The sequence below is a fragment of the Phacochoerus africanus genome, chromosome 11 (assembly GCF_016906955.1).
Source record: "Phacochoerus africanus isolate WHEZ1 chromosome 11, ROS_Pafr_v1, whole genome shotgun sequence".
Lineage (NCBI taxonomy): Eukaryota > Metazoa > Chordata > Mammalia > Artiodactyla > Suidae > Phacochoerus > Phacochoerus africanus.
In genome coordinates, this window is record NC_062554.1 from 49,268,340 (window position 1) to 49,294,293 (window position 25,954).

Consider the following 25,954-nt stretch of genomic DNA (forward strand, 5'->3'; position numbering starts at 1 on the left):
TTTGGAAGAAATTCAGAATATCGGGTAAGGTCCAGTAGCCTTTTACTGAAGACGTTTCAAGGAGGCTAGTCTACTAAGTATGGTTTTCCCAGCCCAGTTCTGACTCTGTCCCATGCCCAACAGAAGATCCCCCACCCCCCTGCCCCAATCCAGAGAATAGGAATTTTTCTCAGCGCTTAAACAGCAGGAGACAGAATTATGCACATTGTTGCTGAAGCCCCAGTAGTCCTTATCTCCCCACTTCCAAACACCACTGGACAGTCTTTAGAAAACCAGTTCTGGGCTAAGAGAATTAAGCTGTGTCATTTCCCTGATAAAACCCTTAGATGACTTACAAAGCAACATCAAAAAAAAGCTGGTCCTTGAGAGCTGGTCATCACCCCTCCCCTCCCCCCATCCCTCCCCCTCGACGACGCTCCAGGCAGGAAAAGGAGCTGACATTTTTGGAGAACCCAGCATGCATAAGGCTAGTTACTACGATGCATACAGATAAGGACATGGGGCTATAGATGGTGGAAGTGACTTGCCCAAGGCACCACAGTGGATATAAGCTCTGGCTCTGACTTCCCAGTTTTATGACCTTCTTCAACCTCTCTGACTTTTCTCTTCTGTAAACTGGGATAATAATCGTACACATCTCATAGGGTCATAAAAATTCAATGAGTTAATTCTTTGATTATCTTCACTACAATGACAGACACATACAAGAGCCCGATAAACGTTAGGTATAATAATAATTTATTATCTGAAAAAGAGCAGCTAGGGTTTACTCTGTGCCTTTTTCATTATATCAGGTTGGGCCCTTTTTCCCAACTAAGGACTGTGAGCTTGTCTCAAATGCCAAAGAGCTTTTGGCATTCCCTAAGCCAGCTTCATGGTGTGGGGCAACGGGGAGGGGGATGACTAAGACTTCCACTTTCTTTGAGGCAGGTATAGTTTTGGCCAACCTAGGATACAACTTACTTATCGGTCACTGCTGAGCAGTAATGATCTAGTCATTCTTTGCATTCCTGTATGAACAGGGATACTCACTCCCTATTGAAAATGAGCCCATTCCCTTTCTCGTAATCAGAAAGTGTCCTTTCTCTGTTCCTCCTCTCTCAGCCCTCCTATCACTTTCTACTTCCTTCCTCTCCTCCTTCTTCCTCGCCTGTCCTCTCCCTCCTCCCCTATCCCCTTCCCGGGGCTGAGAGGTCTCACTCTTTACCCTGAAGTCACTATGTAGGTCATGGAAAACAAGGAAGGTCTTCAGTGTGGCCCTTTGGCCAGCTGATGAGAATTTGGTCTTTAAAGGCCCTAACAATCCTTTGGGTCTTGCAGGGTCTTTGGGAAGCAAAACTTTTTATCTGGGCCTTAAGGGTCTGGTCCATTAACGTCATCATCATTTCACCCAGCTTCCATCAATAACGCCATTAAGTACCATAGGAAACTTGAAATGGATCGATCTCGTGTCTTGAGGCCCAGCTGTCCCTCATTGGAAGCCATGGAGAAGCTGGGGCGCCGAGAGTGACTTTCCAGAACCAGTCAACGTACACAGGCAGCCCACTGGTTGGAATCTTCGCTCAGAAGCACCTGAACGCTGCAGCGTGTGCCCAGCCTGGAGTAGCCACGGGCCGCGCTGCCCCTTTAAGAGAGGGGCGGGGCCCCCGTACAGGCGCGGCAGGGCCAGCCCACAAGGCTCCTTTTCCTTTTTGATCCATTCAAAAATTACTCATTGCAAATTCCCGGACTGCTAGGAGAGGAGAAAGAAGGGGGCGGAGGAGAGAGGGCTGCTGCGGGCACCCGGGGCCGAAGTGGCTGACGGCCGGTCCGGCAGAAACCGCTCGCGGGCAGTTCTGGCTCCGGCGGCCTCACCAGGAAGCGTCAGTCTCCACACTGGGGGAAGCTCCGAGCGCCGCCTCCTCTGCCGCCGCCGCCTGCCCGGCTCCGGGTCCCCGAGCCCCCTCCCCTACTCCAGGCCAGCCCCCCGCCCTCCCGGACGATCCGGCTCGGTCGCCTTCCTGGGCGATGGCTGGCCGCTGAGCATGGCTCAGTACGGCCACCCCAGCCCGCTCGGCATGGCTGCGAGAGAGGAGCTGTACAGCAAAGTCACCCCGCGGAGGAACCGCCAGCAGCGCCCCGGCACCATCAAGCATGGATCGGCGCTGGACGTGCTCCTGTCCATGGGGTTCCCCCGAGCCCGCGCGTAAGTGGCCGGGCTCGCAGCCCCGGCGACCCCTCCCGCTCCACGCGGCCGGCCCTCGGCTTCGCTCCGGCTCGCCTCCCGGCGCCTGACCGGCGGGCGGCGCGCTCCCCGCTGCCCACGACCTGTTGGGGGCAGGCTGGGCGCGCAGGCGGCCCGGGACTCGGCTCCTCCGGGCGGGGGTGCAGGGGAGGGTGCCGCGCTCGAGCGCTGGGCTTGGGGCTCGCTTGAACTGCCTACGGAGAAGCGTGTCTAAAGGCGTGGGATGCCTACGGGCGAGGGCACCGGGTTCGTGTCCCGGGTTCCTTGCTCGGCGCCTGGCCTCCGCGGGTGGGGCTAAGCCTATCTCTCGAGGGCTCCTGGAGGTTCCAGCGCCGAGTCCCCGGGGAGACGGGGCCCCACAGAGGATTCGGGTACCCTGTCGATCCGGAACGGCCGGGCTGGCTTGGAATCCTCTGCTGGCTGGGAAAGGGCAAGGGACGGCGGGGCAGGGAGGCCGGCGCTCCCACCGCAGCGGCTTCCAGCTCCGGATGTCGCTCTCGGGTTCTGTCTCCCACCGGAGTAGGAGGAGCGGGAGCGTGGGGGTTGCTGCGTGTTCATTGATAGGGAGGTTGGAATGAGAAGGGGAAGCAATTCCCCCAGGAGACCTGGGTTCTCGTCAGTGGTGACGGCAGTGCAGAAATCTGTGGGTGCTTGAGAGTAAGGAGGGGGAGCCGTCCTCCCTCATTCGTCTTCTTCCTGGAGGGTGGGGTCGGGAAGGGCAGAGCAGAGCGTGCAGGTGGCTGCCCCAGCAGCTTGCTGGGAAGAGGCCTAGTCGCCAGCACGAGGCAGCGGGGCAGGGGGAGTCTTCGGAAGCTGGCCACCCCAGACCGTGGGGCGGGCACCGTGCCTGGGAAGGAGCCAAGACCCGGTCGCCATGCCCTTCTTCCTTGGTTAATTCCTCGCGTGCAGATTTCTTAGGCGGAGACACAATGCCTGGGATCCTGTGGGGCACTGCTTCTTTGAATGACATCACCTGAAAGGGAGTTAGGCAAACTTTACCAGAAAGGGCTAACTTGATGATAAGTTTTCTCCCCTCCTTTTTCAGGTGATAACTTGAGGCTTCCTTTACCTGGCCTCTGGGCAAACCTTTTTTTCTTTACTAACTTGGCTGAAACCTTTTAGTCAGCGATGACCCCTGATTTTATCATTCCATCCAGCCTGCTAGGACACGTTGGAGTGGCCTTGGAAGGCCATAAAAGTGGACTGACATTTCTGCCTCCCACACTAACTTCCGAGCACTGGGGCTCCAGTTCCCGATGCCAGAGTCACAGGGAGAAGAGGTGGCGGGCTCTGTTAGGGGTGTGCCAGGCGTGGAAGCTGCAAGTTAGGTCCCCCGTGTGATGCTGGTGCACAGCTGTCCTTAAGAAGAGGAGGTGAGGGCTGGTCAGGCTGTGGGGCAAGGCTGAAGAATTAGCACAGTCCCTGGCATCTGGTCCTTGTGCAATGAGGCTAGGGTTAAGGACCTAAATTGCTTAATTAATGGAAGAAATCCTTAACTGAATTATTCAGGCTGTTAATGTTTGCTTTTCAAAGTGACTTTAGCAGGACATTTTCTTTCCTGCACGGGGTCCAGGAGGCCTTGTCCATGTCTTGACAGAGATTAGGAGGATGGTTTAATTTTGGCTAGTTCGATCCCTGAGACCTCAGAATGTCTAGGATTTGAGTACTTACTATATACTGTTCTAAGCACTTTATCCTTAGCATCCATTTTATCCTCCCAGCAACCCAGTGAGAAAGGTAATTATATGCCCATCTTATGAATTGGGAAACAGAGGTTTAGAGAGGTTACAGAACTTGTTCTGGGTTACAACAGTGAGTAGCGAATCTGGGATTCAAACCCAGGCCATAGGTCTGCCCCACTCAGGCCTCACATCCCAGACCAGGAAGTAATGGGTTAATGTGGCTGATATCCTTAGAGCAATGCCCGGAGTGGCTGATCTTGAAGTGTTGGCTACTGTATTAGTTTCTGTGGCTCTTGTAACAAATTACCACAATCCAGGTGGTTTAAAACAGAAATTTATTCTCTCACAGTTCTGGAGCCCCAAAGCCCTAAATGGGCATCATTGGGCTGAAATCAAGATGTTGACAGGGCTGTGCCTCATCCGGAGGTTCCAGAAGAGCTATTCCAGCTCGTGGTGGCTGCTGGCATTCTTTGGCTTGTAGCTGCACCCTCCAGTCTCTATGTATCTGTCACACTGCTTCCTCTTCCTTCTGTATCAAATCTCCGTCTGCCTCTTTGCTAGGAAGACTTTGCGATTGCATTTAGAGCCTCCCCAAATAAGTCAGGAAAAATTTCCCATCCCAAGATTCTTAACTTAATCACATTTACAAAACCTCTTTTTTTTTAGCCCTAAGATAGTGTTCGCAGACTCCAGGAATTAGGGCATGAATGTTTTAGGGGAAGCCACGATTCTGGCTGTCACAGCTACTGTTATTACTAGCATTGCTTCTCTTTACTGAAGAGGTGACAGAGTGGGTCATGATGAAACAGCCTGGGGAGGGGGTGGGTTTGCTCTTCAGTCCCCCCAAAGTCTCTGCCCCGGAGGGTCAGATCTCTTGGTGGTCAGTCCCTCTAATCCACTGCATGCCTAGGCTGGCATCTCTTCCACTTCAGCCCAGAGGGGCCAACAGGGTCTGCCTTCCTCTTAGTAACTTAATCAGTAAGAAGAGAGACCTGTCCCTGGGGCCCCTTGAGATCTCAGAGAGCAGACTTTTCATTTTGGAGAGCTGCAGAGAAAGAGAGCTAAGGCATCAGGCTTAGCTTCTGAGAAGCCTCTTCCTTAGGCTTAAGCCCGGAGGAAGGAGCCCGAGGAAACAGAAAGTGGGAGAGAGCAGTGGTGGCTTCTGGGGTTCAGCAAGGCTGAGCAGTGATGCTTTAAGCAGAGATGAGACAGAGGTCTGAAGCCTGGCCCTTTGGAGAGGGTGGTGGTGGCCAAGGCTGACAGCTCTGGTTTCCCCTCTGGCTGTAACTACATCTGGTGTTGTACCACTGCAAGAAGGGCCCTTCCACTGGGCTCTGGGTGGGCCCCAGGGATCCCCAATGCCAACAAGACCCAGGTCTCATTCCAGCCTGAGTTCTGCTCTGGTCTTGGATAAGTCACTTGAGCCCTCAGGGCCCAGCTGGCTCCCTCTGAGGGGGAAACGGGATTAATTAGTGCGGGCTTGTTAAGCGGCTCACAGCTACTGGGGGAGAGGAGTGCTGAGCAAGCAGGGTGACCTCGGGGTATGGGGTACGTTCCTCTAGCTCATTACACCCTGGAACTGTGCTTGGTTTTTTTCCATCCCACCCTATGATCTTTGGTCCAACTTAGACGCTGCTGTAGAACCTGCCATGTGGAGAAGGAGTGAAAAGTGGCTGTTTCTGTGGTGTGTGTGCATGTGTGCACACAAGCACAAGGCAAGGAGGTGTTAGGGAGGCCTCAGGAAGGAAGCTTTCAAGGGGCCAAAATGGCCTATCCCTTCCTTTTTCTTTCTAGGCCCTTCGTTCTTCCCTTTTCCCAAAGTTCTAAAAATAAAGGCCCAGCTTTGTCAAGACTGAGTGAGGTTGGTCGGAAAGAAAAGGAAGAGTTTGTGTGCCGGGCAAGGCCTGGAGCCAAGAGGGGGCTAAATGAGTCACCCAAGAAGGCGGGCAAGTTCTGATGGAATGTTGCTTGATTTTTCCTGCCCCCACCGCTGGCCTCTGGTTTTGGGGGGCAGTGAGGTTCTTTCCCTTCTCTCCTCTGCAGTGGGAGGCCAACTGTGGGAGCAGTCACTGAAAATTGAGTTTGAGGAGGCCCTGCTGATACAACTCTAGCCTATTTGTTTTAGTCCCGTTTGTTTGAGGCTGCCTGTGGCTAGCCCTGTGTCTCTAGCAAATGTTCTCAAAAGTTTCCTAAGGGTTGAGAAAGATAATCTTAACAAAAGGACACAATGACGGGGGTGTGGTGCCCTGGGTCCCAGTCCAGCTTCTGACACTTGATGCATTTAGGTCTTCGGTTGACCCCCTTTCCCTCCGTAACCTGATCAGCTTCTGTGCATGGCAGTACCTGTCCTGTGTTATGAGGCTTTGTGAAGACAGAATGAGCTTATGCACGGGCAGGAAGGGGCATAGAAAAGTTAAAAATTAAATCTGGACACAAGGTGGAGATGATTATGGTTTTATTGTGTTGGGTTGAAGGAAAAGGAAGGAGGTGAGATGGTGGTTGAGGTCTCCAGCAAGGATTCATATGTGCTCTTAGGTTGTTCATATTTGAACAAAGCCTAGCTGAAGAGTAGGACTGTGGCTCAAGAGCTGGAATAAGCGCCTTTGACTTGGCTTTGGACAGTCAGCTGCGTTAGCTATGCCTCACTGCCCAAAGAGAAAAGCAGCTCAGGGCGGGCGACACAAGGAATTGCGAGGCATCTTGCAGAGCCCATGAATTAAAGTATCCAGTGTCTCTGGCCTTCTCCAGCTTACCTAGTGGTTGATGTTAGATGCCCTGAAAGTATCCGGTTAACTCAGCCTTTCTGAATCATGGCTGATTCTGGGAGGGGGCTGAGGTTGCTTTCCCAGGGACCTTGGGCAGAAGGGGGAGACAAACTGGGACCCACCTGGAGTGAAGGGATCCTCTAGGTGGACAGGGCAAGGAAGTCTCTAACCCACCCACCCTGACTGTGTGGCCATGTGATATTCCTTTACGTTCGCGTGTTATTTTGAGGGTGAAAAATTGCTCTCGAGGGCACTAAATCTCCCTCTTGATCAGCACATCAGTCCTCTGAGATAAAGCACATGACAAAAGCATCATTTTAAAGATGAGAAGACTTGGAGTTCCTGTGGTGGCTCAGTGGGTTAAGAGCTCGCTAGTATCCATGAGGATGTGGGTTCAATCCCTGGCCTCAATCCGTGCGTGAAGGATCCGGTGTTATGGTGAGCTGTGGTATAGGTCAAGGATGTGGCTTGCATCTGGCATTGCTGTGGCTGTGTCATAGGCCAGCAGCTGCAGCTCCAATTTGACCCCTAGTCTGAGAACTTCCATGTGCCATGGGTGCGGCCCTAAAAAACAAGAAATAAAAGAAAAATGATGAGGAGACTTGAGCCTTGGAGGAGCTCAAGGTCTTGCCCTACGTGGGGCCATGTTGCCATGATAGCCTTGGATTAAAACTGCAAGTCCAGGGAACTTTCCAGGCTACCTGGAGGACCTGGCTCAAAAGGAAAGACATTCTTTTTGAACTTTATTGAGGTATAATTTCTGTACAATAAGCTAAACCTAGTTAAAGGTTGATCGGTTTGAAAAATGAATGTTCCCCCGCCGCCCCATGCAGTCAGTTCCTTCTACACCCTCACCCCTGGGCAGCCACCCATCTGCTTTGTGTCACTAGATATCAGCTTGCATTTCCGAGACTTGCATCGAGGCAGAATCCCACAACGCATACTCCTGTGCTTGCCTGGCTTCTTTCCTAATATTTTTGAGACTCATCCGTGTTGCGTGGAACAGTACTTTGTCTTCTTTTCCTGCTGAGTAGATCTTGATGTATTCGGATGTGCTAGTACCGTTAATTATAACTCCTTGTGCACCACGTCTGTGAAAATTCCCTGGTATTTCCTGATACTACCCGAGATTCTTAGACCCCTTGTGTGGTTACAAAGCAGATTTATATACATAATCACTATGAAGTTTCAGATATTGATCATGTCAAGAGAAAACAGGTTCAGAGATTAAGTGCCTCAGAGAGTGAAGAGCATCCTGCCTCATGGCAGTTTTGTGGTTTTTGTCACTACCCCACCCTCAGCCGCCTCAAATTCTAACTGCTTGTCATGGAGTGGACAAGACTGCTCAGAACTTCAGGCTTTGCTTTTCAGAGAGGCAAGAAGCTTAGGGAATCCTGGGTCTCCTGCCAGCTCTGCTGCTGCAGATGACAGTGGTGGCGCAGCCCAGCGCCACCCCCATCCTAGCAGGCATCTGGTATGTTTGTGTGAGGGGGTGTCCCTCTCTTTTGGGTAGCCAGGAACCAAAGAGACTGAGCCACCCTCTGCCTGACACACAGATGTCTAACTCCTGGCAGCCGTTGGGACGGCATGGGTTTGAGTCCCAGCTCTGCCTCTTCCCAGCTGGTGATCTTGGGCAAGTTGCTGAGTACCCTAAGCCTCACTTCTCCTGTTTGTACCACGCTGACAATGTCAACTGAAAAAAAGGAAAAAAAAAAAAAAAAAAGGGCATGACCTCAGAGTGGAGAATTTGGTTTTATTTGGGAGAACTGCTGAGGACTCACACCTGGGAGGTGGGCTCTCAGGTCCCTCTGAGCAGCTGTTCCAAAGAGGTGTGGGTGGAGCCAGGATAGATGTGAGTTTTGCCACAAAAACCAGGTAGTCCAAACAGCAAAAGATTACTGCTAATTACAGAAAATCAGACATCTCAAGTTAACGAGCTTTTCTATGTATGGGAAAATGCAAGTGTCTGGGCTCACTGAAATCATTCCTTTGACAAGGACCTTAGCCATCTAGGGCCAGTATCCTGCTTTTCTCCCAACCTGAGTCCCTGCAGGTGCACCCCCGGGGGCGGCTGCAGAGGCTGTCGGCTTGATGGGCTCAACATCCTTTGCGTAAGAATAAGGCAGGCGACATTCTTTGTCTGCAGCAATAACATACTTGGCTTAGTTTTGAGGGTTAAGAGTACTTACGGGTGCAGAACAGTCGGGGGATGCCTGTAATCCCTCTGTCAAGAGGGAGGTGTGATTTCATTCCTCACAACTCCCTTTGTCCTGGGGTTCCTGGGTTGCCCCCCATCTCTCTGCTCCTCATTGAGTCCTGGTCATGAAGTAGTGAGTGTGGAGTAGAGACGGACGGCATCCTCCACAGCGCTTGGGTCCTGTTCTCCTGCATCTCACCTCGGCAAGGGGCCCCAGGGGAAGCAGCCCCATGCAGAGCCAGGGCCACCCACACTGCCGACACTACTAAATGGCCAGGCTGGGGATTTGAAGGAGTGCCATATGGTTGTCCTCTGATTCGTCTCAAATGGAATCAGATGCCAGCCCTGGGGAGGGAAAAAAAAAAGGCACATTGAAGAATGGCTCCTGCACTGTAACGGGCACAGTCCCAGGCAGGACAGAGTTGCTGTTGAGAGAGGAGATGCCGTGGTCCCCTTAGGACTGAAAGCCCTTGTCGTCGTCTTTTTTTTTTTTTTTTTGTCTTTTTGCCATTTTCTTGGGCCACTCCCTTGGCATATGGAGGTTCCCAGGCTAGAGGTCGAATCGGAGCTGTAGCCCCTGGCCTACGCCAGAGCCATAGCAACACGGGATCCGAGCCGCATCTGCAACCTACACCACAGCTCACGGCAACGCCAGATCCTTAACCCACTGAGCAAGGCCAGGGATCGAACCCACAACCTCATGGTTCCTAGTCGGATTCGTTAACCACTGAGCCACGACGGGAACTCCAGAAAGCCCTTGTCTTCTTCATTGAAGTTGCTCTAGGTGCCACTGGGAGTTTTCCCAGAGTCTCGGGGGAGGATCTCTGGGTTTTCTCTTCCCTGGAGGATGGACGGATGGATGTAGCAGTGGCCTAAGTCCTCTGGACCATTCTGCCAAGAGCACAGGCTCTGATAGGCAATGTCCTCCCTTGTTGGTCCATCTCACTAACGTCCCCTTTCCCCGGTGACTTTGCTATCATGTTCTTTGCCACCTGCTACTTGATGAGGCTTATGGTGAAGTGCCTCAGATGAACATCCAGAAATTGTCTGAGCTACTGTGTGCACTATATCCTGTTAAATACTGTGCAGTTCGAGGGAGGAAAAGATGAATGTCAAGTTCCACCACCTGGTGCTCTGAAGTCAGCCACTCGCTTGAGCTGGCCGCATATCCTCCACGGTGACTCTCTGAGGAGCAGGTGTGCCTTTTCTCAGCCTGAGTGAATAATTCTAGTCTACCGGGTTTGGCTCACACCCTGCAGGGAGCCCAGGGGTGGTGTGTAGTGAAAGCAAACCGGTGTTTCTTTCAGACCTTAGCTTTGGGCTCTCAGTCTGCTCTCACTTGTTGGCTGGACTCTTCTCCAGCTTCCTCCTTCCCTGGGCCTCAGTGTTCCCATCTGTAAAAGGGGTTGAAGTCAACCACCTCTGGGGTCCCAGTTCTGGTTTTTGTTTAGCACAAGGGATGTTTTCACTGCTTCATGTGTGCTTTTCTGTTCCCGAGTGTTTGGCTTTTCTGTTTTTGTTTTTGTTGTGTTTTATTTTCGCCAGTGCTGGATGGTCAAATTCTCCTCCTTTTAAAGAAAACTCTTCAGGACTATTGATATTCTGAAGAGTAAATAAACAGAAAGAAAGAAAGATATGAGGCAATTACAACGGTGGGGAGTCATCTAACTAGTATGCATTAGTATAATTTTCAAATTGGTACATAATGTGCTTTCTTGCCAAATAGAACCAAAATGCTGGTTAAAGGAGCGAGGAGGTTGATGCCTTGAGCCCAGACCCTGGGGGCAATAAATTGCTCCTTGGCACCTTTTTAATTAAAGGGACATCTCCCCTTCTGCGGAGTCACCAGCTGTTTGTGTAACAATTCCCATTGTGTTCCATTGCCCCAGTGGAAGCATAAACGTTCTTGTACATAAAAAAACAGTGGCAATGAACTCCACCAGGACCAGCTATTGCCACACACAGTGGGAAGCTGAGAGAAAAACCACTATCGCAGCTCACAGCCGCCCAGAGAACATCAAGGGGAAGCTGACAGCACAGATGGCCAGAGGCAGCCAAATGTTTCAGATTTCTGTTCGGGTTTTGCTGGATAAACCTTCTTTCTCCATGAATCAGGTAGCAGGATTGTTGAGAATCCTACTTCCGTGTTGATGGCGCCGCATTCAGAAGTATTTACTGTGAGCATTTGCTCTCTAAATGTTTATTCTCTTATCTTGGGCAGGAAGCACAGAGAGAGAAGGAAAGAAACCTGCCTCCAATGGCTGCTTTTGTGTACAGTCTCTTTAAACACAGACACACACATGCAGAACCACACAGGGTTGCTGGAGTTCTGAACCCATGGCATCTGCTGTCTCATTTTTTTTTCTTTCTTTCTTTTGGCTGGAAATTGGTAGGAAGGAGGCAAAAAAGGAGTAGTAAGAGATGAGAATGAATGAGGCCAGATTGCTTCCTAGAGGTTATGGAAAATAACACCTTCAGGCAAAGAATGGAAGCAGAGGAAAACCTAGGCACAAAAGCCAGTGAGAAGGTGGTTGTAATAGTCCAGGTGAAAGATGAATGGGATTGGATTTCAAATTCACAAGGGCCACATTCCAGAGAGGTAGGTACACATGCAATTGGCAATGGGGATCTGGAGCTCAGAGGAGTGGTTAGGGCTAGAAATATTGATTTAGGTATTTACGGTTGTAGAAGGCATGGGAGTAGGTGCAATGAAGCAGGCAGAGGATAACGAAAAGGAAAGAAGCCAACTCCCCAGGGTAGAACTCTGGGGGACCAGCTGGCAGGTAGAGGTAGAGGTGGAGGAGGCTAAGAGAAATGTTTCTAGAGACTAGAAGAGAATCACACGAGAGATGTCCTAGAGGAAGACAGGGAGGATGAGAATTTCACATCCAAGATTCCGATCAACAAAATGCCCTTTAACCTTTGTGTTTCCAAAGTGAATACGATGGTTGGATGTGGGTGAGATGTTCTCGGAGGAAGATTCCAAAGTCTCTCTGGAGGGTTTCTCGTGATTCTCATCAGCTTCCACAGCATCTGAGGACCAGGCCGCTGAGATCCTGCCTAGATTTTTGACAGCGCTTTCCATAGAGAGCTGCAATCTGCTCTCTGAAACTCAGACTGCTGACTGAGATCTGACTGAATAGACAGATTATCTGGAATCTCTGATCTCTGATGTGAGAATCATCTGCCCTTTAGAATTCCCCCACTGCTAAGTTCCACTTGTCGATTTCACCTCCCCCTCCCCCATCTCTACCTCAGTGCCAATCCCCCAGCCCCATCCCTGTCACATCTGAATTTACTAGTCCTCGTTGGAAACCGGGCTGAGGTCACCCGATTATCCTTACTGGTGTGACCCTTCAGTTATTTCTTTCCTCAACACATCTTTCCCCATTCTTACTGTGTGCAAATTAACGTGTTCAGTGCTGCGGAAAAAGCATTGAGAAACCTGCTCGGTTCCCCTATTTCACGGCTCAAGAAGCTGAGATCTTTACCCTGCCATGTGCTCATTTTCTATCATCTTCTCTCTGCTGTAAGCCCCTGCTGCCATTGCCTCCCCATCAGGAACAGCTCATCAAGGAATGCTGGGCATCTCTGCTCTGTCTATAAGACATCTAGATCCAGGAGGCGGCTGGCAGTCAGGGGCTGGAGCATCTTCTTCTATGTCCCTAAGGGAAGCTTTTCTCCAGTCTCCTAAGTCACTGCATGTCGTTCTGCACGCTCGGGTCTGTCTGCACTCACCAGCAGCGACCTGGAGACGAGTGAGGTGGTGTGGAATATGAATGGATGGTGGGTTTATTGGGTGGTTGGGAGGGAAATAATAGATGAAAGAAGATGGATGAGGAAATAAGTAGAAGACCTTGGATGGCGGGGGGGAGGGGGGGTACCTGAATCAAGGTGGTTGAGAAAGTATATTTACTCCAAAGAAAGGAAAGTTGTAGTTTACATGGCAGGTTGGAAATTGAATTTCTACAAGTTGGAAGACTCTGAAAATGTAAACACAGAATAGATAGTCTTAAATTCAGGTGATTTGGTAAGTGGTGGTTCTTCATGAGTTGCCAAAGGATGTGAAGATGAACCATGTCCTGACCACAATACCTTGTGAAAGCTGTAGATCACAGAAAGGGCAGATAGACACGAGTGCTCAAGAAATGTTGGTGATTGCTCATAATCGAGACAGGTACTAATAATGGCAATCACGTGCTCCTGGCTTGAGAGTCAAGATAGGTTTTGTTTCACAGTGAAGAAGCTCGAGATAGATTCCTGCTCTAGGCTGAGAGTGACTCAAGTGTCTCTGTTGAAATAGGGTCCTACTTGGAAAATACCTGCAGAGGTGGCATCTCAGAGTGTCCAGTTGGGACTGCTAGTAGAGCTCTTCTAGTACACCTCCCATTTTTACAGACTGTCACATGAGACGAGCAAATGAGATGACTTTTTCAAGACCAACACCTGGGCTGTGACAGAAGCAGACCTGAGCCTTCTGACTCCCAGTCTGATCACAGTTTCCTTTTTCTAGCCCAGGCTCCTTCCCAGAGTCCAGGCTGTCCAAGAAACAGATTTCTAACAAGGCTTTGGCTCTGTTTTCTGGAGGAATGGATGGGTTTGTGGTCTGCATTAGCCCCTTTGTATATTTTCTTTCTTTTTTTTCCCTGTCCCTTTTGTTTCTCTCCTTCTTCCCGACATTTGTTTGCATCTCAACCCACTGAAGTTGAAGTTCATTTGTTGACAGGCCAGTTGGAATGGTGACCTCTGGGAAGCAGGGTGGTGGGTGGGTGAGGAAGTGTCACATCAGCCATAGAGTGGGTAGTACGGGCGATCCATTGTTCTCTCCATCACCCACCCCAGAGGTGTATTCTTCTCGGGGAGGAAAGAAAATTGGCTTTAGAGGCAAGAGATCTGCTTCCAGTTCTGGATCTGTCACTTCCTGAGGATGTGGTTTTGATCGGGCTATTTTTATAGGTGGATGAATCAAAATAAGGCAATGTATATAAATGTGGTAAAAGCCACAGAAAGTCAAGCATATGTAAAGTGATGCTCCTGTTTGTTATCAATGATTGGGTCCTAGTACTTTGAGGATTTCCCAGAAAGTTGGTGTCCTGGTGATTTTGTGTGGTGTTTGGTGGGCTGTTCTAATCGTCCCTAACTCCGCAGTTCCGGAGAGGCTGCTTCTATCACAGAGGGGAACACGAGGAGCCTTTTGAGAGGCCAGTTCCATCGAAGTGAACACTTCCTTCTGGAAGCACCACTTTTCACTTCACCGTTTTTGGGAAGTAGGGACATGAGTCATAATGAGTTAGAAAGTGGCCTTTATGAAAATAAAAGGTTTTGTGAAATACAGCTCATGTGACCAAAAGCATGTGGAGTAGTTTCCTACTGCTGCCTTAACAAGTTTCAGCAGCTTAAAACAACACAAATCTATTCCCTTCAAGTTTGGAAATCAGAAGTCCAAAATGGGAAGTATGGGCTAAAATCAAGATGTCAATAAAGATGTGTTCTGCCTGGAGGCTGTAGGCGAGAACTTGTTCCTTTGATGTCTCCAGCTTCAAGGGTGCACCTGCATTCCTTGGCTAGTGGCCCCTTCCTCCATCTTCAGAATGCATCACTCTAATTTCTTCTTCTTCTTCTTCTTCTTCTTTTTTTTAGGGCCACACCCACGGCATATGGAGATGCCCAGGCTATGGATCAAATCGAAGCTACAGCTGCCAGCCTATGCCAGAGCCACAGCAATGCAGGATCCAAGCTGTGTCTATGACCTACATCACAGCTCACAGCAATACTAGATTCTTAACCCACTGAGCAAGGCCAGGGATTAAACCCGCAACCCCATGGTTCCTAGTCGGATTCATTTCCACTGTACCACGATGGGAACTCCCAACTTCTTCCATCATCACATCTCCTATCCATCTTCTCTTCCCTCTCTCTTTCCCTTACAAAGACTCCTGTCATTGCATCTCTTCAATTCAAGATCCATGGCTTAATCATATCTATAAAGTCCCTTTTGCCATGTAAGGTCACATATTCATAGGTTCTGGGGATAAGGACATGGGCATCTTTGGGAGCTGTTCCTCTGTCTACCATGGCATGTGTGTGGAAGAACTTTGTGTGTCTCCTTAGTTCACAGTAGTTTTTATAGAATAGAAGTCTCCTAGGTGTTCACCTGCATTGCCTATTGTTTACTCCTCAGTTGTGTCTTATCACTCTCACCATTCCCAGACCAGGCACCACAGAGTTATAGCTAGTCTTGGCTGAGTGCCGACTGGGTGGAGACAACATTAAAAAAAATTTTTTTTAAGTATAGTTGACTTATGATGTTCTGTCAATTTCTGCCATACAGCAAAGGGACCCAGTCATACATCTATATACACATACATTTTTTTCTCGTTATTATCATGTTCTATCACCAGTGATTGGATATAGTTCGCTGTGCTATACAGTAGGACCTCATTACTTATATATTCTAAATGTAATAGTTTGCAGCTACTAACCCCAAACTCCCAGTGAGACAATATTTTAAACATTTTACCTGTAGATTATTTTGTTTATTCCTCATAACAGCCACATGCCATAGGAGCTATTATTATCCCAATTTAACAGATGAGAAAACTGAGGCACATGGATTTTTTTTTTTTTTTTTGGCTTTTTAGGGCTGTACCCACGGCATATGGAAATGCCCAGGCTAGGGGTCGAATCAGAGCCACAGCTGCCAGCCTACATCACAGCCACAGCAATGCAGTATCTGAGCCACATCTGCGACCTGTACCACAGCTCATGGCAATGCTGGATCTTAACCCACTGAGCGAGGCCAGGGATTGAACTTGCATCCTCATGGATACTAGTTGGATTTGTTTCCACTGCATCACAGTGGGAACTCCTGGGATTTTTTTTTTTCTTTTTTAAGTTGCCCCCAGTCACGCAACTAGCTAGTGGTAGAACTAAGATGAAAACTCCTGGCAGGAGTTCCCGTCGTGGCTCAGTGGTTAACGAAACTGACTACTAACCATGAGGTTGCGGGTTCCATCCCTGGCCTCGCTCAGTGGGTTAAGGATCTGAGCTGTGGTGTAGGTTGCAGATGCAGCTCGGATCCCGCATTGCTGTGGCTGTGGTGTAGGCTGGTGGCTATAGCTCTGATTAGACCCCTAGTGTGGGAACCTCCATAAGCCGCTGGTGCTAGAAAATACAAAAACAAACAAACAAACAAACAAAACCTCCAGGCAGTCTGACTCAGTGTGAGTTCTTAACCAGTACCTGCAGTATTCACATGTAGCTGGTGTTCAGTAAAGTTCGATGAATTGCAGAAGGACACTTAAGGTCTAAAAAACAATGTGATGTCCCTGGATTATACAGAACTGGGGTCAAGAGGGCAACTTGGCTTGCTGGTTGGTTTGGTCTGTTATTGGGCCCCTACCAACTGCAGTGTGAATGTGTTTGGCTGTCCAGAGATGTGATCTGGAATTGCAGTGATGTTATCACCCTTTTTGAAAGCACACATGCATGCATGTGTGTGTGCTACCCATCTTGGTTGCAAACTATGAGAAGATAGGCCTAGGATTGCTCTCAGGAGTTAGTAGAATCCCTGCCAGCCACCTCTCCCATCCTCCACTGGCTACTGCAAATTGAGCCTCTTCAGTTGGAACAGGAAGCATGTTCTTGTTCCTGTGACCTTGATAAAGGTTCCTGAAACAGACTGCGTTGTGCTTTGCCCTGTACTTGAGTTTGTGGTCAGATGCTCAACAAATGCTCAACAAATGTTCAAAATTCCTATTGTGCTTTGAACAAGTTGCTAAACCCCTCTAAGCCTCAGTTTTCTCATCTGTTAAATGAGGATAAGGTATTTGCCTCAAGGGATTGTTCTAATGATTAAATGAGATAGTACATAAAAAAGAGTGCAGAGCCCAGCTCTTAAGTGCATAGTAAACCATACTAGATTCAGTGGGTAGGATTACCAGCCTGGAGTCACAGTGCTGTGTGGGGCAAGCAAGGGGACGCCGAAGGTAAGTTAGTAAGACACATTCTAAATCTTTGGTGAGAGTGCATTTCCAAGTTCACGCCCAACATCTTGAAGACCTGGGCCTAGGAATAATTTAAATATTATTCATTGCTTTGGATACGTGCTCTGAGGAGGGGCAGGGAAAGGCGGGCGGCTGGCTGAGGAATGAGGAATGGCCCTTTTTCTCAATACGAATCCAAACCACATCTCTCTTACCTTCCTCCCCAAATCCTCAGAGCTGCTTTCCTGATGGGGAAGAATCTCGGGAGGAGGTTGCCAGGGGGGCCTGTGGGAGTCGGCTTGTAGGTAGGCCCTGAAAAGCAATGGATCCATCAAGATGAGTTTGGTAGGAACCTCAGACTCAGCAACTTTGGGATTGCAGAAAGTGTCTGGAGTTCTCATCTCCCTCCGAATGTGAGATCCCAGGCTCATAACTGGGCTGTTGAAAGAACAGCTGTACCCCTTTGCTCTGGCTGTCTCAGGTGCCCCAGATCTCCGGATGTCACTTCATCCATCAGGCAGGGAGGCAGCAAGTGGGGTTGTCTTGTTAAGGCTGAGGCAGCCCACCCAGCAGGCCAGTGGGTGGGGCCGCAGGGCAGAGGAAGAGCCACTGGACTCCAGGAAAACCACTTGAGCAAGGTGGCCTGCATCGCGTGTGAGCAATGAAGGCTTTGGAATGGAATGACTTTCGGGAGACCTCAAGTAAACAAAGAAGGTTGCTGTTTGCTAGGCAGCGGGCTCAGAGAGATGCGAAGAGAGGAAATCTCAGTTGAATTTCTCATTTATTTCTCCTTTCCCGCTGATGGAGGCTGGGGAACTTGCCGCTGCTTTTCTGAGTTGACCTGGGAAACCAGAAGGGTGGGGCTGCATCTGCTTAGCCTGAAGAAGTTTTGAAGAACAGGGAAGATGTTTCAGCAGGGCAACAAGTAGATTCTACGAATTCAATGAAAATTTTCCTGAGCAACTTTGCGCCAGGCACCTGGGGCTTCTGAGACCCAGTCCCCAACCACAAGGAGCTCCCAAGCTCTCAGGGAGAGACTCAAGCGGTGACTTTGGTATAGTGTGATGAGATAGCAAAGGAGGGCAGGTCTCTCTCCTCGAATATCCCAAGGGCTGTGTCATGTGAAAAAGGGATGCTTCGTTTAGGGACCTCAGTAGGTGGTTACAGCTGCCCGGGTACTGATTTGAGTTCACCAGAAAAACAACTTTTGGAAAACGGGGGGCCTGGCTCTGTCTCCTGAGGCCATATTTCCTCTCTTGGGTGGTGATGGTAACCCAGTTTCCTTATCAGCCTCCTCAGAAGGACTCAAGAGTTCTAGGTTGGAGTCGAGAACAGATCTGAAGTCCCTGGTAGTAAGGCTGGGCCAGCCTAGGAGCTGAGCTCCTCAGGGAAAGATATGGAATCCGAGGGTGTCCTTCAAAAGCTTTTGGATGGGGTCTTTCACAGGCCTGATTCTCTCCACAGCTCCAACAGTAAAACAGAAAATCTCTCCTATTTAAATAGCAAGGTGGTGAGTTCCGTTGTGGCTCAGTGGTTAACGAACCCCACTAGCATCCATGAGGACACAGGTTCAATCCCTGGCCTCGCTCAGTGGGTTAAGGATCCAGCATGGCCATGAGCTGTGGTGTAGGTCACAGACGGGGCTTGGATCCCGCGTTGCTGTGGCTCTGGCATAGGCCGGTGGCTACAGCTCCAATTAGACCCCTAGCCTGGAAACCTCCATATGCTGCAGGTGTGGCCCTAAAAAAGAGAAAAAAAAAATAGGAAGGGGGGAAAAAATGAAGCTTACAGAAGGGAAATGCATACAAAACTTTAAATAGTACAGCTAGGTGTTCCCAGAAGCGTGAGCGTGAACATAGAAGCATCTGGAAGGAAGCTCACTGACTTCCCTAGGTATTGAACAGCCAAGACAGAGGAAGGGCTGTCGGAGTCATCCCACAGCAGGGGTGTGGCACCTTCCCTCCAAGCCTACTGTCTTCAGAGTGTCTGGGAGCCATTCTCTGGGATTCTCTGAGGATCCGATTCCCAAGCTTCGTTCTTGGAGCAGTCCCAGCAGGGTCGGTTAGAAATGGATGATCCAGGAGTTCCCGTCGTGGCGCAGTGGTTAATGAATCCGACTAGGAACCATGAGGTTGCGGGTTTGGTCCCTGCCCTTGCTCAGTGGGTTAACGATCTGGCGTTGCCGTGAGCTGTGGTGTAGGTTGCAGACGCGGCTCAGATCCTACATTGCTGTGGCTCTGGCATAGGCCGGCAGCTATAGCTCCGATTCGACCCCTAGCCTGGGAACCTCCATATGCCGCGGGAGCGGCCCAAGAAATAGCAACAACAACAACAACAACAACAAAGACAAAAGACAAAAACAAACAAACAAACAAACAAATGGATGATCCACACACAGGGCTGAAGGGACCTGCAGTGACCAACTGAGGAGTGGGGAGAGGGCCTCAGAAGGGGGAGCCTTGACGCTCATTGGCTGGGCGAGGAGTACTCATTGGGGTACACTGGCCACAGGTAAGGCTCAGGGCATGAGATCCCGAGCCACGATGAACACTGTAGGTCAGGCAAATGGGCAGACGCTCGGAGAAGCAGCAGCAAGCCAGATATGCAGGGTCCAAGTGAACTCGTGTAACCGTGCAGGGGCAGAGCAGCCACCACAAGAAGGAAAAGAACCGTGAAGCTAGAGAGAAGGGGAATGAGGGTGACTTTGAGTTTATTAATAGGCTTAGGAGACTGGGGTTTTCAGCAGAGAGAGAAATTGCCTTAGGTCAGTCTTTAATTTCTTGCAATAGAAATTTTAAGAAGCGCTGATGCTCTCTCTTCCTGTTGTCATTGCAATTTCTGATGATGGAGAGAATGTATATTGCAACACTTTTTGCTAAAGAATCTAAGGCTATTTCCTTGTTTGGTCCCCTTTGCTCTGGAATTGCTTTTTTCTGCAGAAGGAGTGTGCTTCTTTAAAACAAAAAGAAGAAGATCATGATAAAGGAGGAAGTACTGTCATGTTCCTTCAGCCTCTCAGCTCACTGCTGGATGCCTGCCAATACATTGAAGCATCATTTTAGAGCTGAATGCCAAGGGTTCCGCATGCCTCTCCTCCTTCCACTGATTTTCTGTTCATAGGGCTGTTTTTTTGTTTTTGTTTGTTTGTTTTTGTTTCAACACACATTCTTTTGACCCTGCACCATGTCGGGGTCAAAACAAACACATATAAATAAAGAATGGGCTACCTAGTGCTCCCAGTTTAAAAACAAAGTGATCAAATTAGTGTATGTTGCCCTCTGCTACGGGTCTAGAAATAGCTGTAAATGATGCTTGAGAAATTGCACAGGAGCAAGGGAAGAGCTCTACTTGGGGTTCCTTAGTTCTTCCAAAGATCTGGATATTGTCAAGGCAATTTATATTAGGTCCTCAAAGGTGCTGGAGGTAAATACTGTTTTCTTAAGAAGGTATTTGTTCAGAGCAGCTTTAGGTTCAGAGTAGAACTGAGAGGAAGGTGCAAAGATCTCTCATATCCCCGCTGCCCCCACACAGGCACCGCCTCTCCCACGATCAGCATCACTCATCAAGGTGGGACATCTGTTACAGGTGAAGAACATACCTGACACACCATAATCCCCCCAAAGCCCAGAGATCCCTCTTGGTGTTGAACATTTTATGGATTTGGAGAAAAGTGTAATGACATATATCCGTCATTGTAGTGTCCTATTGATACCGGAAAGATGATACTGGAATCCGGGTTCTTGTTCACGGCAGTCGGAGACTGAAGTCCATGAACACACAGGCAGCAAGCAAGCAAAGTCTTTATTAAAGGAAAGCAGATAGCTCCCAGGGTTGCTGGGAGGGGGGAGAAGAGCCCCCTTTCTCTATTGTCCTATAGGGGTTTTTACTCCTTAAATTTGGGGGCGGTACCAACGTGGGGTCCAGAGAGTTGTGGTCTTCTCCCATTGGTCTTACTCAGTTACCCATATCAGTCCTTGTCCGATAGGGTATTAGGGGTGGAAATGTCCCGTAAGTCTCATAGTTTCTTTGCCCTTTTCTCCCCGTAAACTGAGTCACAGAGGATTAGGGATTCATGCCCCTCTGGGTGTAGGTAACTCCCTATAGTAAACAAGGCCTGTGGGGATGTTACTCCCTGGAGCCCTTAAGCCACAAATGTTAATCAGTGGCCATATCAAAGAATGCATGGAAGCCCACGCTCCTACACTGACGACCTGAGTTAGTATTCTGCCTCACTATGGAGTATTTTCACTGCCCTAAAAATCCTCTGTACTCCACCTGCTGCCTATTTATCCTTCCCTCTCCTGCAACTCCTGGAAACCACTGATCTTTTACTGCCTCCCTAATTTTGCCTTTTCCCAAATGTCACCTGGTCGGTATCATCCAGTTAGGTAGGCTTTTCAGAAACGCTTCTCTTACTGAGTAATATGTATTTAATGTCCCCACCCCGTCTTCATGGCTGGATAGCTCATTTCTTTTTAGCACTGAATAATATTCCCTTGTCTGGATGTACCACAGTTTATTTATCCATTCACCTATTAAAGGACATCTCAGTTGCTTCCAATTTTTGCAATTATGAATAAAGCTGCTGTAAACGTCTATATACAGGTTCCTGTGTGGATGTAAGTTTTCAGCTGCTTTGGCTCTGTTCCAAGAGACAGGGTGGTAAATACCATTTTTAATCCTCTTTGTCGTGTGTGCCAGTCACTGGCCTTAGCTCCTTAGAAACACTATGGAACTTTTTGCTGGAAGCCTATGCAGTGTTCTTAATAGACCCATTGGCATGAGAAAATGGAAGCTCAGGAAATTATTTAATATGCATTTAAGAGGCAGAGCTGGGTTTCCAACACTAGCTTTTCTGACCCCCACCCCCCGCCCCCCACCAAAGGCCTTTTCTTCAGAGAATGAGTCAGGGCACCTCAGTTTCTGCTTTACTGGTTTATTTTCGTTCCTGGATCACAGCTTGAAACTTACACACAGAGCTCTCTAGCACCCTGACTGGCAAATAAATGTTACCAGCAACCCAGCCAGCTGTCATTTCCTGTGTTTATAGACCACATAGCAGGAAAGTGTTCGAAGAGCTGCTCCGAGTGTTGTGTCTGCTTCTCCATGCGCAAGTGTGGATGCCACTTCTGGGAGGGAGGCTGGTGACGGGATGCTCAGTGCCAGGCGGCAGTTCCCATTTGGTGGGAATTTGGGAAGGAAGGTATACACCCCTGCGTGAGGTCAGTCTTTGTTCTGTTTGGTCTGACACTACGTGGTCTCAAGAAATCAGCAGACTGTGAGGTCCGAGTTCTAGCCCTAACTCCTCTGTCCATCTGTCTTGTGACTTCGGCTAAGATGTCTATATCTGCTTTGCCCATCTGCACAAGTTAGTTCTCTGAAGTTTCCATGGTCTCTGAGAAGCCGAGCACCGTGTAGTAGATCCGTGGGCCCCCGAGACAAACAGGATGCATTCCTGACCTTCTGAATCCCTGAGATTAGGAGGGGGGTAGATACGGAAGTGGCGGATGGTCCCCAAGCAAAGACATACCACATGCTGCAGCTCTGTTTCCTCCAAGCTTTCAAAGGACCATCCTGGAACTGCACTGCGTTTGGAGCTTCTTAATTAGAGACAGATCTTACATTTGTGGTGAACTTCCTATGTGCTGTTTTACTCTGTTCTCAATCCTGAGGGGATTAGTAAATAGTATTTCCATTTTGTAGACCAGAAGAGCCAGACAGAGCATTTTAAAATGTATCCAACTAAAAAAAAAAGTTTCCAATTCGTAAGGGCAGTACCAATACCCCACAGCTCCTCTGGCTTCAGAGCCTTGTCTTTCTAGCGCACCTAACAGCTCTTTGAAGATTTCATTGTAGGTTTCAAGACACCAGCAGCAGATCATTCTTCCTCTATTGAAATGACTTCTGTTTCTTTCCCCTGGCTGTGTTTCCAGGTGTCACTATCAATCAGGAGGTGATCACAGTCTGGTTGCTGCCCGTCTTTCTAGTCCCTTCTCTCCCCCTCTGTGACACTCAAGTTCCTGCATTTTCAACACTTTGGGTCTTGCTCAGATTTGTTAATGAATTGACAAATCAGCAAACGCTTTCTTCCTGGCTGCCTTTTCCTCTTAGGTGCAACAGTATACATTCTTTTCAAGTATGTTCTCCTTTGAGAAAATTCTCAGATCGTATTACCTGTTTCTCATTCCTCCAGCCACATCTCTAGTCCCATCTGGAATCAGAATGTGTGAGTGTGTGTGTGTGTGTGTGTGTGTGCGCGCGTGCGTTTGTGCTCACATGCTCACCACCACCGTACATTGATGTGCCCCAACCCACAACTTTGTTGGAGCACTTTTCTTATTAAATCATCATAGTTAGGGTCCATCAGTCTCCCAGACTAGACTGTGTCTCCTTGCGGTGATAGTGGCCTGGTTTTTCTATGTCCCTAGTGCATCCCAAGGACTCAGTTCATTCATTCTTTTCTTTATTAACATTTGTTATTCCCAGAGTTCCCACATTTGTGGCTCAGGGGGTAACAAACCCAACTAGTATCCCTGAGGGTGCAGGTTGGATCCCTGGCCTGGCTCAGTGGGTTAAAATCCTGAGTTGCCATGAGCGAACTTGGTGTGGTTTGCAGACCTGGCTCAAATCTGGCATTGCTGTGGCTGTGGCATAGGCCAGCAGCTGCAGCTCCAATTCAACTGCTAGTCTGAGAACTTCCATATGCTTCAGGTTTGGCCCTAAAAAGAAAACTTGTTTTAGGAATTCCTGTCGTGGCTCAGTGGTTAATGAATCTGACTAGGAACCATGAGGTTGCAGGTTCAATCCCTGGCCTTGCTCAGTGGATTAAGGATCCGGCATTGCCGTGAGCTGTGGTGTAGGTTGCAGATGCAGCTTGGATCCCATGTTGTTGTGACTGTGGTGTAGGCTGGCAGCAACAGCTCTGATTCGACCCCTAGCCTGGGACCCTCCATATGCCATGGAAGTGGCCCTAGAAAAGGCAAAAAAGTCAAAAAAAAAAAAAAATTGGCCCTGTGCTGGGTGCTAGGGAGACAATGACGAGCAAAACTGACTTGTCCCTGCCTTCCTGAGCTTAGTAAAGTTTCATTGGAGGAAACTGAAATTGATCAACTTACCCGTGAAAGAAGGCTACTATCTTAGTCTGCTCAGGCTGCCTTAAGAAAGTACTGGAGTTCCCTGGTGGCCTAGTGGTTAAGGACTCAGCATTGTCACTGCTGTGGCTCAGGTAACTGCTATGGTGTGGGTTCAGTCCCTGGCTCAGGGACTTATGCATCCTGTGGGTATGCCCCCCCCCCCAAAAAAAATGTACCACCGACTGGCCTAGGGGGTACTTAAACTATAGGCATTTATTTTCTCACAGTTAGGAAGCTGGAAGTCCAAGATCAAGGTCTGGCAGGGTTCAGGTTCTGACAAGGGCCCTCTTCCTGGCTTGCAGATGGCTACCTTTGCCCTGGGTCTTTCCATGGCCTTTCCTGGGTGGGTGCTGATGGGACTGGGGCGGGGTGGGGGGGGGAGCTCTCTGGTTATTTCTTCTGATAAGGACACTAATCCTATCAGATCTGTGCCCCACCTCTGCACCTTATCTAACCCTAATTACCTCCCAAAGGCCCCTTCAGGCTGGAGGCTAGAGATTTAAGGATTCAACATATGAATGGGGTAGGGACAGTGATTCAGTTCACTCCTTTGCAGCTACCACTGACCTTCTGGGGAGAACACCTCTGTGAATCTAATGCTGGAGATTTTAGGAGAAGGGGTGGGGAAGGTACCAGAGAGAGTAGGTGGGGCATATTCCAGGGTAGTTTGTGGCTCCTTCTACACACTCTCCCTCCTGCTCCAGCCCTCTCAATGAGCTGGGGTGACAGAGGGGGCCATGCCTGCTAGCCTTCTTTCCGATGTAGGCTGTACTCAGCCTACATCTGTCTAACCCACATTCCTCTGGATTCGGGTGACCAACAAAGAAACAGAGGTTGTAAGAAATGAGAAGGGAAATGCCTGCAGCCTCAGAGAGAAGGTGGTGCCTGCTGTTATCTCTTTCCCAGGCCTTCTCACAAACCACTTATCAGTACTTTGCACAGTCAGTCCCAGGATGACTGACTCACTGCTGTGGGTGCTGATTCTGCCAGCCCTGCTGCTGGGACCTGCTGCACTGGAGGCCAAAAGGTGTCTTTTCGGGAGCTGCTCCCTGAGCTCAGAAGTTCTCTGTGCTCTGCAAAGTGGCAGCTGTGGGAAGGGGCTGTTACTCCCAAACCCTTGAAGAGTTTCAGAGCACAGGCTGAATTTCCCTCTCTTTGAGATGCTGTGGAACTAATTCCTCCATCCATTTCCGAGGCATGGCTCAGGGGAAAGAAAACGCACACCTAGATTCTGAAGGTATGGCCTCTAGTCCCAGCTTGTCACTTGATTTTCTGGGTAATCCTGGGCGATTCATTTGTCTCATTTGAAATAACATGTATTATACCCCCACCATGCTCCAAGCACTGTGCTTGGTCAATGGATGTGTAGAAATAAACAAGGAAACTTTTGCTTTAAGGAGGTCAGTGTCACAGTCCATGTGATTCAGGCTTCGAAGAAGAGCATGAAGTACGAAGGGACATCTCTAAAGCACCATTTAGCTTAGCCCCAGAGAATCTGGGAAGGTGCCTTTCAAAGGGGGCGCCACTTAAGCCAAAGGACAAGAAGTTGGACAATTGGACATGTTAAGTGGAGGGACGGAGAGAGAAGAGGATGTTGCAGGCAAAGCGATCAGAGTGTGTGGATAAGAAAGCACAGGCATCGGGGAGCAGAAAAGCCACATGTGTGCACACATGGAGTGTGTTTCTGGGGATGTGCCTGAGATTCGCTGGGGGCAGTAAAGCTGGACAGATGGGCAAGAAGCACACTGCAATAAGCAAGGGTCTGTCTGAGTTTATTTGGAAGGCTCTGAAAAGGCACCAAAGGACGTTTTGCAAGTAGATGGCATGACCAGATTTGTCTGAAAGAGCCTAGCCTCACCACACAAAATGTGGTCCCCAGACCAGTGGCTTTGGCATCACCCAGGAGCTTGTTAGAAATGCAGCCTCTCAGCTTCACCTCCAATCCACTAAATCAGAATCTACATTTTA

At 49.2% G+C, this 25,954-nt stretch overlaps 1 protein-coding gene across 3 annotated transcripts in view; it reads left to right on the forward strand.

Moving 5' to 3' along the window:
- The first annotated feature begins 1,679 nt into the window (after window positions 1–1,679).
- UBASH3B (ubiquitin associated and SH3 domain containing B) overlaps window positions 1,680–25,954 on the forward strand; it is a 144,837-nt gene continuing 120,562 nt past the window's right edge. For all 3 annotated transcript variants that reach the window (XM_047753717.1, XM_047753716.1, XM_047753718.1), the window contains exon 1: window positions 1,680–2,185. In XM_047753717.1, the coding sequence (XP_047609673.1) occupies window positions 2,134–2,185 (52 nt within the window). In that variant the 5' untranslated portion in view covers window positions 1,680–2,133. The remainder of the gene's footprint in view (window positions 2,186–25,954) is intronic.